The sequence below is a fragment of the Chlamydotis macqueenii genome, chromosome 14 (genome assembly GCF_036417535.1).
Source record: "Chlamydotis macqueenii isolate bChlMac1 chromosome 14, bChlMac1.mat, whole genome shotgun sequence".
Taxonomy (NCBI): Eukaryota; Metazoa; Chordata; class Aves; order Otidiformes; family Otididae; genus Chlamydotis; species Chlamydotis macqueenii.
The window spans coordinates 7,988,621-8,003,800 of record NC_141569.1 but is presented as its reverse complement, the minus strand read 5'-3'; the positions used below and the strand labels follow the sequence as shown (position 1 = coordinate 8,003,800).

The 15,180-nt window shown below is 37.0% G+C and overlaps 1 protein-coding gene across 2 annotated transcripts in view; it reads right to left on the bottom strand.

The window, feature by feature from the left end:
- Window positions 1–15,180, bottom strand: part of GABRB2 (gamma-aminobutyric acid type A receptor subunit beta2) — a 165,350-nt gene that overhangs the window by 70,282 nt on the left and 79,888 nt on the right. For both annotated transcript variants that reach the window (XM_086758986.1, XM_086758987.1), the window contains exon 5: window positions 3,750–3,832. In XM_086758986.1, the coding sequence (XP_086615112.1) occupies window positions 3,750–3,832 (83 nt within the window). The remainder of the gene's footprint in view (window positions 1–3,749; window positions 3,833–15,180) is intronic.

The window sequence follows — 15,180 nt, the reverse complement described above, 5'->3', positions numbered from 1 at the left end:
ACAATTTGTAACCATTCTATGATTCTATATATAAAAGATGTGTAGGAAATTGTACTGCACCGAAAGAATAGATCATGCACAGTACAGAGACTGTTAATGAAATTTCTAATGAAACAAACTCTGCGTGTACAGTTAAGACAAAGGATGATTAGAACAAATACAGCAAGATCTGGATTAAAAAAAAAAAAAAAAAAAAAGAGAAAATGGAAAATGAATGAGGAAAGACCTTACTGTAGTGTTCCAGGAAAGACTATCGTCTATGAAAGTTCCTCTTGGAAAAAGGGTATAGTATAATAGGGATTTCATCTGAAATACTGTTTATGGTACTAGTTATTCCTAATGAAGAACTAGCATTAGCTAGTTCTGTATTTCTCTTAATACACGCTTGTATGAGAGAGCTAAAAGAGACTGGCATATTCAGTTTCATGAAATGTAGCCTATGAGAAACTAGGACTGCTTTCTTTAACTCTATTATGAAGGTCCCAGCAGAGCTATGGAAGACATTGAACTAAAAAAAAACATTATTGGCACAAGCAGTGAATATAATTTCATGCCTTCACAGCCATGAAAACACTTGGGGTAGAATTAGAGAATTCCTAACCATCACAAGAAAGCAGTGGTGAGAAGTACATCCAACTGGATCAGAAGGGCAAGAAACCAAGATACTTTTAGCATGCACCTTAACCAGTTTAAATAAGTGATTGTGACTGGAGTACCTGCACTGAACAACTCAAAGTCACTTTCAATCTTATTCACTCTGCCTATCTACCTACCCGCATTTTTGTCTGAAGTGATTCATGAAGATTAGATAGACTCAGGTTTTTACCTGAAGAGAATGACATACCTAAAGAGCAATAGTTTTCTAAAGCAGCAGAGAAGCGTTTCAAAACACAGTTCAAGTATTACTTCTATCCACATTCTTTAATGGCCTTTGTTACTGCTATGAAAGACAGGCTAGCTACATGCAATATCCTGATCTAAATCCATTTTACTTTCATGATGCTGCAACAGAACTAATAGATACACAGAGGAGCTCTCCTACAAGCATCCTAACTGCTACAGTAAATTAAACTCCTACCCTTTCTATGATACAATGAATACTGTGCTCTTCATACCAAGTGGAACAACAACTTTGAGAGCTCAATATCCTGTTTTCCAGGACTGCTTCTTGAAAGGTTAACTGATCTGGCTTCAAACTGCTACTCCAAGTCAGATGAAAGGGAAATTTCAAGCCAGAGGTCTTGCATTCTAAGTCTGAATGACACCAAGTGCTCTTGTTGAAGAGCAGGGACATGACATAATTTTCAGTTTTGCATAAGGGCTGCCCTGGGAGGCAGTCCGCCTCCTCACTGACAGGGCTTGAATATCCCCCAAATATGCAAAGTTCTCAAAAACTGTTGTAACTACCCTGGAGGTGAAAGAATGGGAGAAATAATCCACATAAAGATACCAGCTTATCTTTAAGGTCATTGATATTACCATATCATAAACTGATATTGCAAAGTACAACAAAACGTTAATTCTCATCCTTTTCCCTGAGGTGATAAACAGCACCATTGGGAACACATAGTACATGTGAGTGCGTAGATAACACAACAACATGGCCAATCACTGCAACATCGTGACCAGCAATTAATAACAGATATAATAAGTGTGTATAACAAATTTAGTTTCAAGCCACTCTAGATATATCTGCAGTTACCTCAACTCTTCGCACCCCGGGTTGGGTGCCAAAGTAACTGTTGCAGTTCAGCCCCGCTCAGGACCAAGCTGTGCAGTCTCTCACTCGCTCCCTCCCACCCTCCAGTGGGACAGGGAGGAGAATTATCAAAAAAAAAAAGGCAGCAAAACTTGTAGGTTGAGATGAAAAAAAAAGTTTAAGAGAACACCAGAAGAAAAGAAAACAGAGATGGAAATCGAACAAACCAACCCCCAATAACAGAACATACTGCAGCACGCAGTGGATCCTGATGCCCAGGGGCCTCCCCTCAGCCCCCTCCTCACTGACACACTGAGCAGGGGTCCCATGGGATGGAAGGGCCCTGGGGCTCATTTGGGTAACCTGTCCCAGCTGGTGGCTGATCAGTAACCTGTCCCAGCTCCTCTTCCAGTTCAGGTGAAAAATTAACTCCATTCTAGCCAGAACCAGGACACCAGAGAATATTTCCCAGAGCCAGTCCTGCAAGCGTGACAGGCAAGGGATATATAGTTTGTGAATCCCAAGAAGATTCAAGCATCTCAGCAACACAGAGAGATGCCAAGACTTGGCTGACTGTTTAAACAAAGTGTAAACAGAGAGAAAGGATGTCCTCGGACTCTCCAGTTTTCCACCTTACACATACAACTGGAAAAAAGAAAAAATCCAAGTCCTTGCTACAACAAAAATTAAAAGATAGCGGAATAGCAAGCCACATCCTCAGTAAAAATCTCTGTAAACCTGAATACAGTTGCGCCAGTAGTTTTCTCACACATTAGAATCAGCCAACTATACCAGTAAAAGGCTGCAGGTACAAAATTTTGAATCAAATGCCATCAATACAAATTTTATAATGAACGGGGCGGGGGGGGTGGAGGTGGAACAATCCAAGATTTTATCCATTCTCAAAAGAGCAAAGTCCATCATCACATTTACTGCTTACATATTTAGCAAAGAGAAAGGGTGAACTGTAATGATAAAGACTTATTTTGATTATTTTATGGGTGTAAAATATTTCAGACAGCAGTGTCACAAGTTTAATTCAGGCAAGGATTTCGGCATATCTTTAAATTACACTAAAATTAACGAACCCTGAACACAAATTTAAAGCATATTCTTAAATACTTTCTAGAACAGGAGAAAAGTTCAGCTGAATCAAGTTCTTACCATACTGTAGCACAAGCTACTATTCATTTTGTACTTCGGTGCATACAGAAATCCCACATAATTTTTATAATACAGAAGTTACTTTAAAAATACACGTATTATTGTGCACTGTATCTTAACACATGCCATTAATTTCCATTTTGCTTGCTACATTCAACTTATTACCTATGGTTCTCCTGAAAAAGGAAAGTTACCTTGAAAGTGCCGATACAACCTTAGAGTGCTGAATAATGCATGCTTGCAATATTGGTTTTATAAAAGTGATCTTGATTTTTTTTTTTCTCTGATGTACTTAGATTCCCTAAAGATTTTTCAGTGAAAAGAGATTTGAAATTTTATTTTTCAATAAAGCTTTATCTATATCAAAAGTTTGATAGAGACCCCAGCTATTAAATTAGTGTATATAATAGACTGTGTTGCATACGTTAAAAGTTGAACTACAGCACAGGGTTTGGGGAAGAAAAAGAAAAAAAAAAATAAGAAAAACCACAAACCACCAATTTCAAGTACAATTCTAACCTCTTGCCATCATTTATAAATGGAAACAAGCTGCCACACAGTTCAGCAGTAAAGAAGGATAAAGAACTGATAATAATCCTCGTGCTCCTCACATGAACTCCAACAAGGCATTTGAATAAGGCTTTTAAAGCTGTAAATTGTCCATCAAAACACAGAATAACTTTTGCTAATCCTTGTGCCACAAATTACTAATCCATCTGGATAGCTATTTTTTTGCATGGGTTTACAAAGACCTAAATGTCAAAGACAACTAGGTTAGTAGAATCTTAAAAAAGAAAAAGGAGGAAAAAAAAAAAAAAAAAAAGACAGAACTAAAAACTCAGAAGCAATTGACCACAGAATAAGTAGGATTTGCAGAAGTACTTACAGCTCTCAATCTCCAGCGTGCAGTTCTGCTCATCCAGCGGATATCTCCGTAGGTCCATCATACAAGCAGCTGTTGTTGTAATTCTAGGAAGGAAACAGAAGAGCTGGTTAGTGTGTCTTGTTCCAATCTTTCTTTGATTGCACGCAGTTGAAAGAAAAAAAATATTCCTACATAACCGACACTTATGTATTTTTACTGAAATACCATGTCTGCTGCTTACTTGTAACTAATGCTGTTCTAAGAAGGTTATACCAGGCTGGTGGGTGAGCAGAGAGCTTCTCCTTTACACTATTATCACAGTACCGTAAGCTTTAATAGTCACCCACCAATTTATCCTGACAAAATGAAGCATGAATTAGGATAGCAGTATTCCTTTCATTTTATAGTGGAGGACTTCAAGCCAAAATGGAAAGGTGTCAGAGGAAATCTGAAGAGGAACGGAGAAAGACACATACCTCATATCCTCGGTTAATACCCTAATCCTTTCATGAAACTTAATTCTCTTTTCTTCTGTTTGATAGTGCTTTGTAAATTAACTATTATTTTATCTTCACATTAGAAAGCAAATATTTTCAAGACGCTTTTCACAAAACATTTAGACCATATTTGTGCCTCCAGATTACACCAAACCTACTAACATTAACATGTGTCAAGCATGCCTTTTAGATGTTGAGAGGAATATCTGTGCCATCAATAAATCTTTTGTTGGTAAATCTCACTGGGGAATATGAACCTAACTGAATATGAACCAAGGCACAATACTCAGCGGCATTTTATTAACTGTGTTCCCATCAGGTGGTCTCAACATGTGGACAAAAATCAATTCTTAATCTTTCCACTCCCCTCCACTCCTGAGAGCATGCTATATAACTGTAGTAATTAAATAAAAAAAAAAAAATACAATTTGGAATTTGCCAACAGCCAAAATAGCGTGTCCCACACATATTCCACGTAGGACCAGGTAGGGATTCAGCACATAAACTGAGAAATTTCCAGCCTTTCTTCTCTCCCCTTCTACCTGATCAGAGACCTTCTACAGCTGCTAGAGCCTGATGATTTCTACAGACTCCTTAGGGAAAACAGGATTTTCTCCTGTCTAGTAAGTAAAGCTAATTGGCCAACTGCATCTGGGGAATCTGCTTCCACACCAGTGGAAAAAATAAGAGCATCACACAGCAGCTAACTGTACAAGATTTCTTTGAGCTGAAGGGTGACCAAATGATTTAGCTCAAATTGTAAAACCCAAGATGATATGAGTGTGCCTCCAAAATGAGACACAAGTGGACAGATGGAGTGCCTACAACAAACACAGACACCATGGCACCTAACAGAAGCAGCAGCTACATTTTTCCAGCGTATTCATAAGACATCAGGTGACCAACAGTTATCCTCTCAAAATCCTGTTCCCCTTTGTAAGGGTTACTGTTCTGTTACATAGTAGGTATTTAGATTGTTAAATAACTGTCTTTTACATTCTTCAATGAGACAAGACAGAACTCTCTCATTTGATGGTCTTCATTCTTTCTCATTAAATATCTAATAGGAGTTCGTTAGAAGCAGAAAACTAGAATTGCCCGAGAGCCTCAAAATTCACTCAGAATTGACTCCAGCAATCCTTTCCATAAAGCACTTGAGACACATAGACAAAATACTATCTTTTCATTAGTATCCTTACTGTGCTATCTAACAATGCTTTACTGTCATTTCCAGAAAAATATCCCTGTAAATTTCTTCAAAGAAAAGAGAACAAAAGTAAGGGCAAGTTAATCCTATAAACACTTAATAAGTCCTATCTCTTTATTGTCAATCTAGACAAGGTCTCCTAATTTTACATTTTGATCATTTATATGTACTGGGCTCTCAGAGCAAAGGAACACCTTTTGGCACAAAGTTCTTTCTTCAGTCACTACATGGGTACTCACAGAATTGCTTTTGAAAATATGTTGTTTTCTATCAGCATGGGTCAACACAGATGCTTCAAAAGAAAGCTTCCTGGAGTGGACAAAAGCAAAGGAAAAGAATCCTTTGGCTCCCCTCAAAGTCTCTTTCAGCTTTTAACAAAACCAGACTGCTGAGGGGTCTATGTTTGTTGATAACAAATGCAAATGTAGCAAGCAGAGCATATATTGTTAAAACAAAACAAAACACATCAACTCCTGGCAGTTCATACTTGGAGGGAAGAAAAAAAAAAAAGGCTAAGGACTTGCCCTGTTCCAGTGTCTACGTAAGATTGATTATTCTGGGAAAAAAAAAAGATGGAGTGAGACCACAAAAAAATTACAGCTCATTTTTTTTTTTTTTTGGTGGAGACCTTTGTTGTTCTGTTTAATACCCTCAGTATTTCCATACCTATGTGTATATTACAGTCAGGAGTTTTACAAGAATTTCAGTAGTTCACAGAGGGAGAGGCAGGAGTGTAGATTTACAGACAATGTTTAAGGGCACAAAAGAATTATGGTAAATATTAACCTGCTTGACTACTAAGTTTTCTAATACCTTTCTCTGCACATTACATTCTTACTACCAGAGTCTACCAAACCAGGGGCTTCAGCATAGATACAAAACCTGTGGTCTCCTCAGCACAGTGTCTGTTCCTACCAATGGTGGAGCTGAGTTGTCACAATTCTGACACAGCTTCAGTAGGATCTCTGAGTGCAACAAATACCACAAAGGGAGCCAAAGGCTGCAGCCAGCTAGGGTAAAAGCTCTGTAGGGAACATTATCAAATCATTAAAAGACACAGTGCCCTACCTCATCAGAAAGAAAGAAGGAGAAAAAAAAAAAAAGAGCAGCACAATAACGTAGAGCAGAGTTTTAATCAAGCCAAAACAGCAGTTTTGAATAATTTATTTAATTCAACTCTCTTGCTCATTCTTATCCATAATGCAAACCCATTGAAATAAAATAAGAAGTCTGTCCTTTCCTTTCTTGGTACCTCCCTCATATTTTTACCCTGACTTTTCTCACATTCATGGTAAAGTAGAAGAAGTTCTCTTCCATCTTCAAAATTATTTAAACAACAAAACTACTTTTTAATAATTCTTAGTGATTTGCAGTTCACAGTGAATAGCGAAACCAAATCTTGCAAGACAAGAGCACGCAAGGACTACCACCTTAGAATACTTGCAAAGTCAAGAAGCATGACCTACACCTTTTCATACAGAGGAAGAAACAGTAGTTCGTTATAGCAGTTTGGAAGCCTCTTCCCCAGAGCAGAGGTATTTCAATTTTCATAGAAGGATTAAAAATATTTTTATACAGCTTGGACTAGTGCACAAAATATAACATGGTATTTTGCATCATGTAACCTTGAGAACAAACAATGAAAAAGTGAAAGCTTTTAAAAAACAACACTGTAACTCAACATATTGCATCCATTAGGGATGATAACAGAATAACAGCGCTCTCAGAGAAACATCATATGAAAATAAACATTACAGAACTGTCTCATACACTAATCTATTAATCTGCTGCTAAAGAAAGAAATCTTGTGATATTCAATTTTATGCTTCCTAACAATGCAAACCAGTCTTCATCTTCCTCTTTTACGATCTATACGTTGAATGTAGACTGATTATGGAGCATCAAAAACAAAAGAAAAAAGGGAAATCCTGAAGCACTACACTGACTAAATAAAGCATTGTGAAGAAGACCTAAGGAAAACATCATGTGTCAAAACAAGCATAGCTACAGTGCAAAGAAATCCGCAGCACAACTGACTTGCATGGAAAGGAAAGTTTGCTGTCAATAATTCAAAATAATTCAGATAAACTATTACTTCTGAGAAAGCTGATAATCTGCCCTTGTCTCCCAACTTTTGGATAGGTTTTGTGATTGAAATAAGAGCTGGAAATTGGGACCACTCCTTTCACAGGCCAAAGTTAAAGGCTATAAAGAACTTTGCTATAACACTTCCAAACAAAGTGATGTAGAAAATAACACCCGTAACAAATATTACTCCAGCAGTGCTAATAGTTTGTATTTTCAGTGCTATGTAGGGGACAGTTTTTAAAAATCCCGTTGACTTTGCTCTTCTGACAACTTTAAGTGGGATTTGAAATTCAAAATAGCAACTTAAACAGTTCTGACATCACCAGTGAAGAAAAAACAGCACTGAAAAATCAGGAGAGCAATGCTAATGATACGTGGAGATGGACAGAATCCAATTCCCTCTTGGAGCTGCCGTGGCTCTGCAAAGCTATGAGGAATAAGCAGCAACAGAAACTTATCTCTGCCCTGGAAGGAAGTAGCCCTGACCTGTAATTACAGGACTACAGATATAACAGAAATGGTGAGCAAGAAGGTGGTAATTCCAGATAGCTCCTCTGAGTAGAATGGTAGTATGAGAACTATAAAACACTCAACTCTAGCACTGACAGACCATGATCATATTGAGTCAAAGACAGAGATGGAGCTCAGGAAAAGACAAAGACTAATTGTTTCTTTGAATGTATGCACATACATCCTATCAAAAGCAGTGAGATTCTGCTTCAGATTTGCGTATCTGAAGGTGGACTGTGACTCCCCATAAGCAGTATTGGGAGCAAACCAAAAAGCTTGCAAGTACACCATGCTCTGCGACAGACTACATCTCTTTATCATGGAGTTCAGGAGAATCCTCCGCACACACTGACTGGGAGTCACAAACCCTCTCAATTAGTTACTAAAACCACGTACTGCAGCTAAACCCACTGTTCACATCTACTTCTTGGAAACAGCCCTGCTGCGTGACAGTTGGAAACACCAGCGGTGGAAGCAGCCAGTAGAACCAATTTCAAATATGTGGAAATCTGTGAACAAAACTGTAATGTTAGCTACCTCTCTCCCAAACAATAGTACTGGATTTAGATATATGTGTCAAGGTTGTTAGACATACTAACGTATCTACTTTTAAATTAAAATAGATTTATTGCTAATTATAGAGTTCACAGAATTCTTCCTTCTGCCTACTCACATAAAAGATAAGCCTCCCTCATGTGATCATAGGTTAAGAGTTGGCTTCAGCAAAAGAAACAGTGACATTTTTACAAGTCCATCATCAAATCTGAACATTCAGCTACTGACTGCTATAATCTTTCAACTGTAAACTGCATATAGAGTTTCTCAGTGTAGTTTTATAGGAAAAAGATAGCAATTGTTTTATTGATGTTGATGTCTCAGTTTGAGATGAAATGATATGCTCAGGCTGCACAGAATCTGTAATACGCTCTTCTAATACCACCACTCAACATGTCATGAGTATTCCAACCTGAGTGCCAACTTAGCTCATTTTTCTTACTCCATTTGGGACTGGCTATGTAACATCATAGATATTTTACCCTTGCTTCCTCTGTGTGCAATCTTTGAATAGTTAGGTACTCTCTCAAAGCACTAAGTCTATTTGTTAAAGCTGGAAGGCACAACCATAAAACAAGTTAAGGATAAGAAGGAAAAGATGCTAAAGCATTTGGCATTTTCTAAGTGTAATACAAGATTGGAAAAACTTCTGTAGCTGATAAAACACAGGGAGTCAGAACACATACAGAAACTTCAACCTCATTCAGTTTTGTTGTTGTTTATATTGCTGGGAAACCATGCATACAAGAGTTTTTAAGAGGAAATTATAATATATATGCCTCTGATCTTTCTCGGGAAGAAGCTCTGCATGTCTCTGCTGAAGGATAGCCTGTTGTGTTATCTGCATGCCAGCTGGGAAGAGTCAAGGAAAACTGGAGAATTTGGCTGTGATTTCATGGTAAAGGAATTCTGACTCTGAAGAATCAGAATTTTGTTGCAGACTTACATGCAATGATGCCCAATTTTCTGCTATATCTTTCCACACATTGCTTTCTAAATTGTTCTTTAAATTAGGTACCATTGCCTGTTACTCTGTCACTGAGTCCAAAACTCAGCCATGACATCATGTTCCTAATTTAAATCCCTGCAAAAAGCAAACATCACTCTGCAGTAAAAATCTTCTGGTACATTAACTTCAGCTTCAGGGTCAAGTTATTTAAGCCTTTCTCTGAAGTAATATATGCTCCTCTAGAAGATAACACCCATATCACACAATACAGCAGCTACGGCAGAAGAGCCCAGAGGAGCGCTTCGTCATTTTAATATTTTATCTAATATTTTAATCACTGGGAAATGTATCCCTGTCTTTCAGCATTCACTTCACTTCTCCCTTTCAAAAGAAATAAAAATAAATACAGCAGAGAATGTTAGAAAACTACAGGACTTACGGAGCAATAAAACTACGAGCATGATGGCTGAGTGACTCAGTACGTAACAACCTTGGAATAACGAGCTCCTCCACTTACACAGAGTTCAGTCCTTTTGCTTTGTGACCATTGCTAGAAAACTGGAAGTTTTACTTTCAAGTGTTTTGCAAAGCATATTCCTTATTGAAAATTCCATGTCCATTTCACTCAGATAATGTCAGCATTGAATTAAAAGGTGCATTATTTCAGCTTCTTTCTCTTAAAATTTTATATTGCTATCACCCAAGAGGTTGCATGCTACAAAAAAATCATACATACAAAACATTTTTAAACTAGTTGTGTCCTCTTCAACAGGAAAAAAAAAGTTTATAATTCAAAAATTTCTTAGAGAAAATTGTATAACAATGCACTTCAGAGCATACGAAACACCTTCCCTTACCACCTTTTAGGGGCGTGTGTTCTAGTAATTCAACTTCAAACACATAAGAGTATAAGATTAAAATATACTGCATTCTCTTTAAAAACAGCTAACTTACAATTCAGATATTACATTAAATACAACACAGACTCTCTTAAACTATGCAAGAGGGCTAGAACTTTCTAAGGAGAAACATGGATTTGGTGGCTTTTTAATTCCCAGTGCCCGAAATAACCGGTGCTTAGTTCTAGTGAACATGTTGGGCTGTATACATACCCTGCATTAACATACATTACCATTTTTTATTCCAAGATGATAAAGTCACAACATTGAACTAAATAATTGGAGAGCTAGGGAGAAAAAAGGATTATCTTCTCCACACAATATGCACTGCTTCGATGCACTAATGTGTAGATAATACTGCTGCTAAAAGTGGAGAAATAAGGAAGCACAGATTATCATAGGTAAAACAGTGTGCTAGGTTTTTACATCTTAAGAGAATAACAACTACAGTAACACTACCACCCTATACTGCAACCCTTGTCTTTGGAGGAACACTGTCTTGTTTCCCTCAGGAGCCTGTGTCCAAATGGAAACTGCCTTCAAGGCAGATGTTAGGGGCGTTTACACAACCTGCAACTCCTGCACCTTCCTCTGTCAGTGAGGAACTTGTACGGTGGATGATGAGCTCACGCAGAAAATGCATTCACTTCACTGCATTCTTAATCTATACTTTCTGTGACAGATTCAATCCTGCAAAATCCTTTCTTCTCACAAAACACCACCAAGAATATTATCAATTACTTGCCTATTCAGGGAGACATCTGAGTGGAGGTATTTTCACCATTTCGGAGAAAGGAAGTTCTACTCCAGTTAAAAATTAATGTGAAAGTCAAAACAATCTTCAGTAGAAAAGGCATATTCAGTTTTATGATTGCAGCTTATTTAGTAATTCTTACAGAAGTACTAAGATAAGAGCCCAAAGCTCCTACTCCTCTGGCTTTTTTGAGTCAGAATAAGGCGGCTCATTTTCCACAGGGAAATGTCAATAGAAATCATAAATTTAAGTGGATCCTTCATAAGCAGAATTACTCTCAGATCCAAAAAGGTGGAAAAAAAAGTCAGTAAAAATCCTCTAGCACAGACCTGAAATTATTAAGTTTCTTTCACAAACCTTTCCAACAACGCAGTAACCCATAAAATTCTAATCCTCACAAAATTCTGAGACAAAAGTAAAATGAACTCCCCCTTGTCCTAAAGCAGGAGTCACACTTTAAAAGCGATCAAAGAGAGAGACAGTGAACAGTCAGAATAAAGGCAAACTAAGTATAGTAGAGTAAGAGATACAAGTTATTATTTATTAATTCAATTATGATTAGAAATTTTCATCCACATAGACTGGAATGCAAGGATAGCTGCACTGCCTCTTTACATGACTGCAGGATTTCAGTTTGACCATTTACTTTCTATGCTTCCCTCCCCCGCCATTAAACAATCTACTAAAGACCTTTTTAACTTAAGCAAAAAAAAAAAAGCTCCCAAACACATAACTCCTTTCCTCCTCACTCCACTCTAAAAGGACTTCACCACTGCTAGGAGTGAAGTATTTAATCACCTTCTCATTGTTTTTTCATCTATTTTCTGTCACAGGGAACTCACCCTGAGCAGTCTGACGCACTACAGCACAGTTACCTCACCTACTGCCGCTGTAACGCGCTCTGTGTGGCTTCAGACACTCCTGCGAAATGGATCTCCTTACCTCTGGTAATGGACACCTCTCACTCTCTACCTGAAAGAGGCTAGTCACTATCAAACAGCTATACAAAAATATTCTTTAATTTTCTGATGAAAGCTGAAAGTACAGGCAGTAGCTAAGCACATCTGAAAGGTCTTAGTGTAGATGTAGCTAAAGGAAAGTGTTTCCCACCTTCCTTTATCCCCTCATACTTCTTCTAAGCTTAACGCAATGCAATAAGCAAAAAAAAAAAAAAAAAAAAAAAAAAAAAAAAAAAAAAAGAGAGAGAGAATGAGAAGCTGCCCCTTTTTGTACGACTATTGAACAAGCTGATTAAATCCACTGTAATCACTCAGTACTATAAACTAAATATCCCTGTAATTGACTATTGTCATAAGATCAGTATCTCTTGTTCGACAAATAAACATTTCAGCCTCACTCTGGTACTTAGGGAACAATAAGAGACACATCCAAATACGTAATTCCATCCTATTGACATCCTTTCAAATATCACTGTAATATCAACTGTCAATAGAGAGAATACAAACAAATAACACAGATGACCGTAAAGCTCCAGAGCATCTGAAGTACTGCCCTCAGACTTCACGCCCACTATGCTAACATATTAACACTACCATTGGCTAGATAAGCACATTGATACTATTTATCGTTTCACTTTTACTTTTACTGAATGACTATTATTTACAGTTAGTAGGTGGCAATGCTTTACTCCCCTGTGGCAACAAGAATCACAGAATCTTTAAGGTTGGAAAAGACCTCTGAGATCATCAAATCCAACCATCAACCTAACCTCTTCTTGCAGCCAAATACTATTTTCAATCCCCGTCAAATGTACTACAGATTTAATACAGAAAACAAAAGCTGACCAAAATATTAATGCCATAAGAGAGTCCAATTAATACCTAGCACTGATCTATACAGCTTAATTCCTCTCAGAATCTTATTTTTTACCATGATTTTAATCTAATTTGTTTACACTATTTGATTTACTAATTCCTGTAACTCATATATTGATAATAAATCTATCATCTTATCTCAAGGTTTTTTTTTTTTTAGGTTTTAGTTTTTATAGCAAAATTTACCATCATATGACTTGAAAAGTAGTAATAAATATAATCAGACTGAGTTATTAATTTGTTTGGTTTTTTTTTTTGACAGCTCTGATGTCAGCATATAATACACCCTGCATATAAACATATCATTGGCCAGTTTCCACAATCAATTTTCAAAACCATGTAACTCATGCACGTAAGAGTGTAGGCAGAGAGCAATACCGAGGGCCTATTTCAAGATATTAGAGTGGTACAACTGACGTAATACATAACAACCTGGAATATCTCATGGAATTAAAAGAGGCACTGTGAAATTACAGATAAATCCTTGGGGAAAGGATTTAATTGTTCTTTCTGCAGTGATTGTCATGTCCATAGACTAATGTCAAGTATCATTCTAGTATCAATCCTGAACGGTATCAAGTTTATCTTTCACGAGTGAGAAAGTTTTTCCCTAGAACAGAGAGAAATTTAAAGGGCTGAAAGCACTCAAAGAAATTAGACACTGAAAATAGGGGAAAAAAAAAATCCCCAAACAATGTACTTAAAATAAAATTCAGGTTTGATACCGATGTTAATCATGCACCATATTGCAAGTACTTCACACTAATCTGCTTGTACAAATACCGATCTGCAAGACCTGTAGATCTAAGTATCGCTAAGCGCATTACAGGCATCAGTTATTGAAACCGCACAAAACTGCAGAGGGACAGGCTAACGATATTTTTAGGGCAGAATTAATTCTTTCAGTGGCACAACCTGAATTAGGATTTAACAGCCAAATTCTTTAGTTCAATGTGGTTAACCACAGACTACCTCCAACTCCTTAACTTGCTTTTAACTTTTCCTAGGAATTGCTCCTCCTCACGTGCTTGCCATGACCTACAGGAAGAGGCTGACGCTGCACTGATAAGCAGGTGCGAGGCTTTGTTACCAAAGAAGGACAACCAACTATGCTGCTGATAGGTTTTGAATGGCTTGGTTTTGTTTCAGTGATGTTTTCATTTCAGATTATTTGTTTTGGATTAATTAAGCATATTGCATCATTTATTCTCTGGAATAGACTTTTATTTAATATTTAAAAAAAAATATGTATTATTTATCAATTAACATTTCAGGGCTCATATTTACTCCTCCAAACTAGCTAAGAAGACATGCATGTCTACCAAACAGGATATCATATCCTGTACTGAGCAAATAAGATGCGATGTCAGACAAAGATTGATAATAAAAATATAGATAGTGAGTATGCAAAGACAAAAAAAAAAAATTGTACTAGTATTTCCCTTCCAGAACAATATTTTAAAATTACAGAAGAGAAATTGTTCACTTAAAATGACTACCAGAATTCTTAAAATCTGCTAGAATTTATTCCAGTTTTTGCAGATCATCATTTGTATTAAAGTATTGTCTATAAAACATAGATGAAAAAGACATATTATATAAAGAATCCTATACATGAACACTACGAACAAACCCCTAAGGACATAAAGGTACAGAACTGCACCATTCCCCTGAGCCCTGTATGTCCAGAGTGTCAGTGGGGCTTCTTCACCCCAATTAACAGTCGGATCTCAGGCTATTTAAGCTGTCTTTAATAAATCATCGGTTTGCATTGTAGGTACATATCCCATCTGAACTATCCCCATGTGAGTAGTATTTAATTGAGATATTTTTAGGTCTAATCACAGCACAGAGGTTACAAATGACAGATTCCTGTTAACGTCAATTGACTTTAAGTAAGGCTCCTGCAGAGGATGGGAAAAAAAACCAAACAAAACAAAATAACCAAACAAAAAAGACACATACAAATGATTTTCTATCTAAAATGCTACAGTGGGGAGTTGAGAAAAGAAGAGCATCTTCTTATTCATATAAATGCTTTTAGATAGATCTGACTTGGACAGTTCATTTTGCATGTTGTTCTTAAACATTGATATTTTCTCTACTTGGGCTAATCTGCAAGTAAACAACTTGTGACATGTGACAGCCAACATGGCTT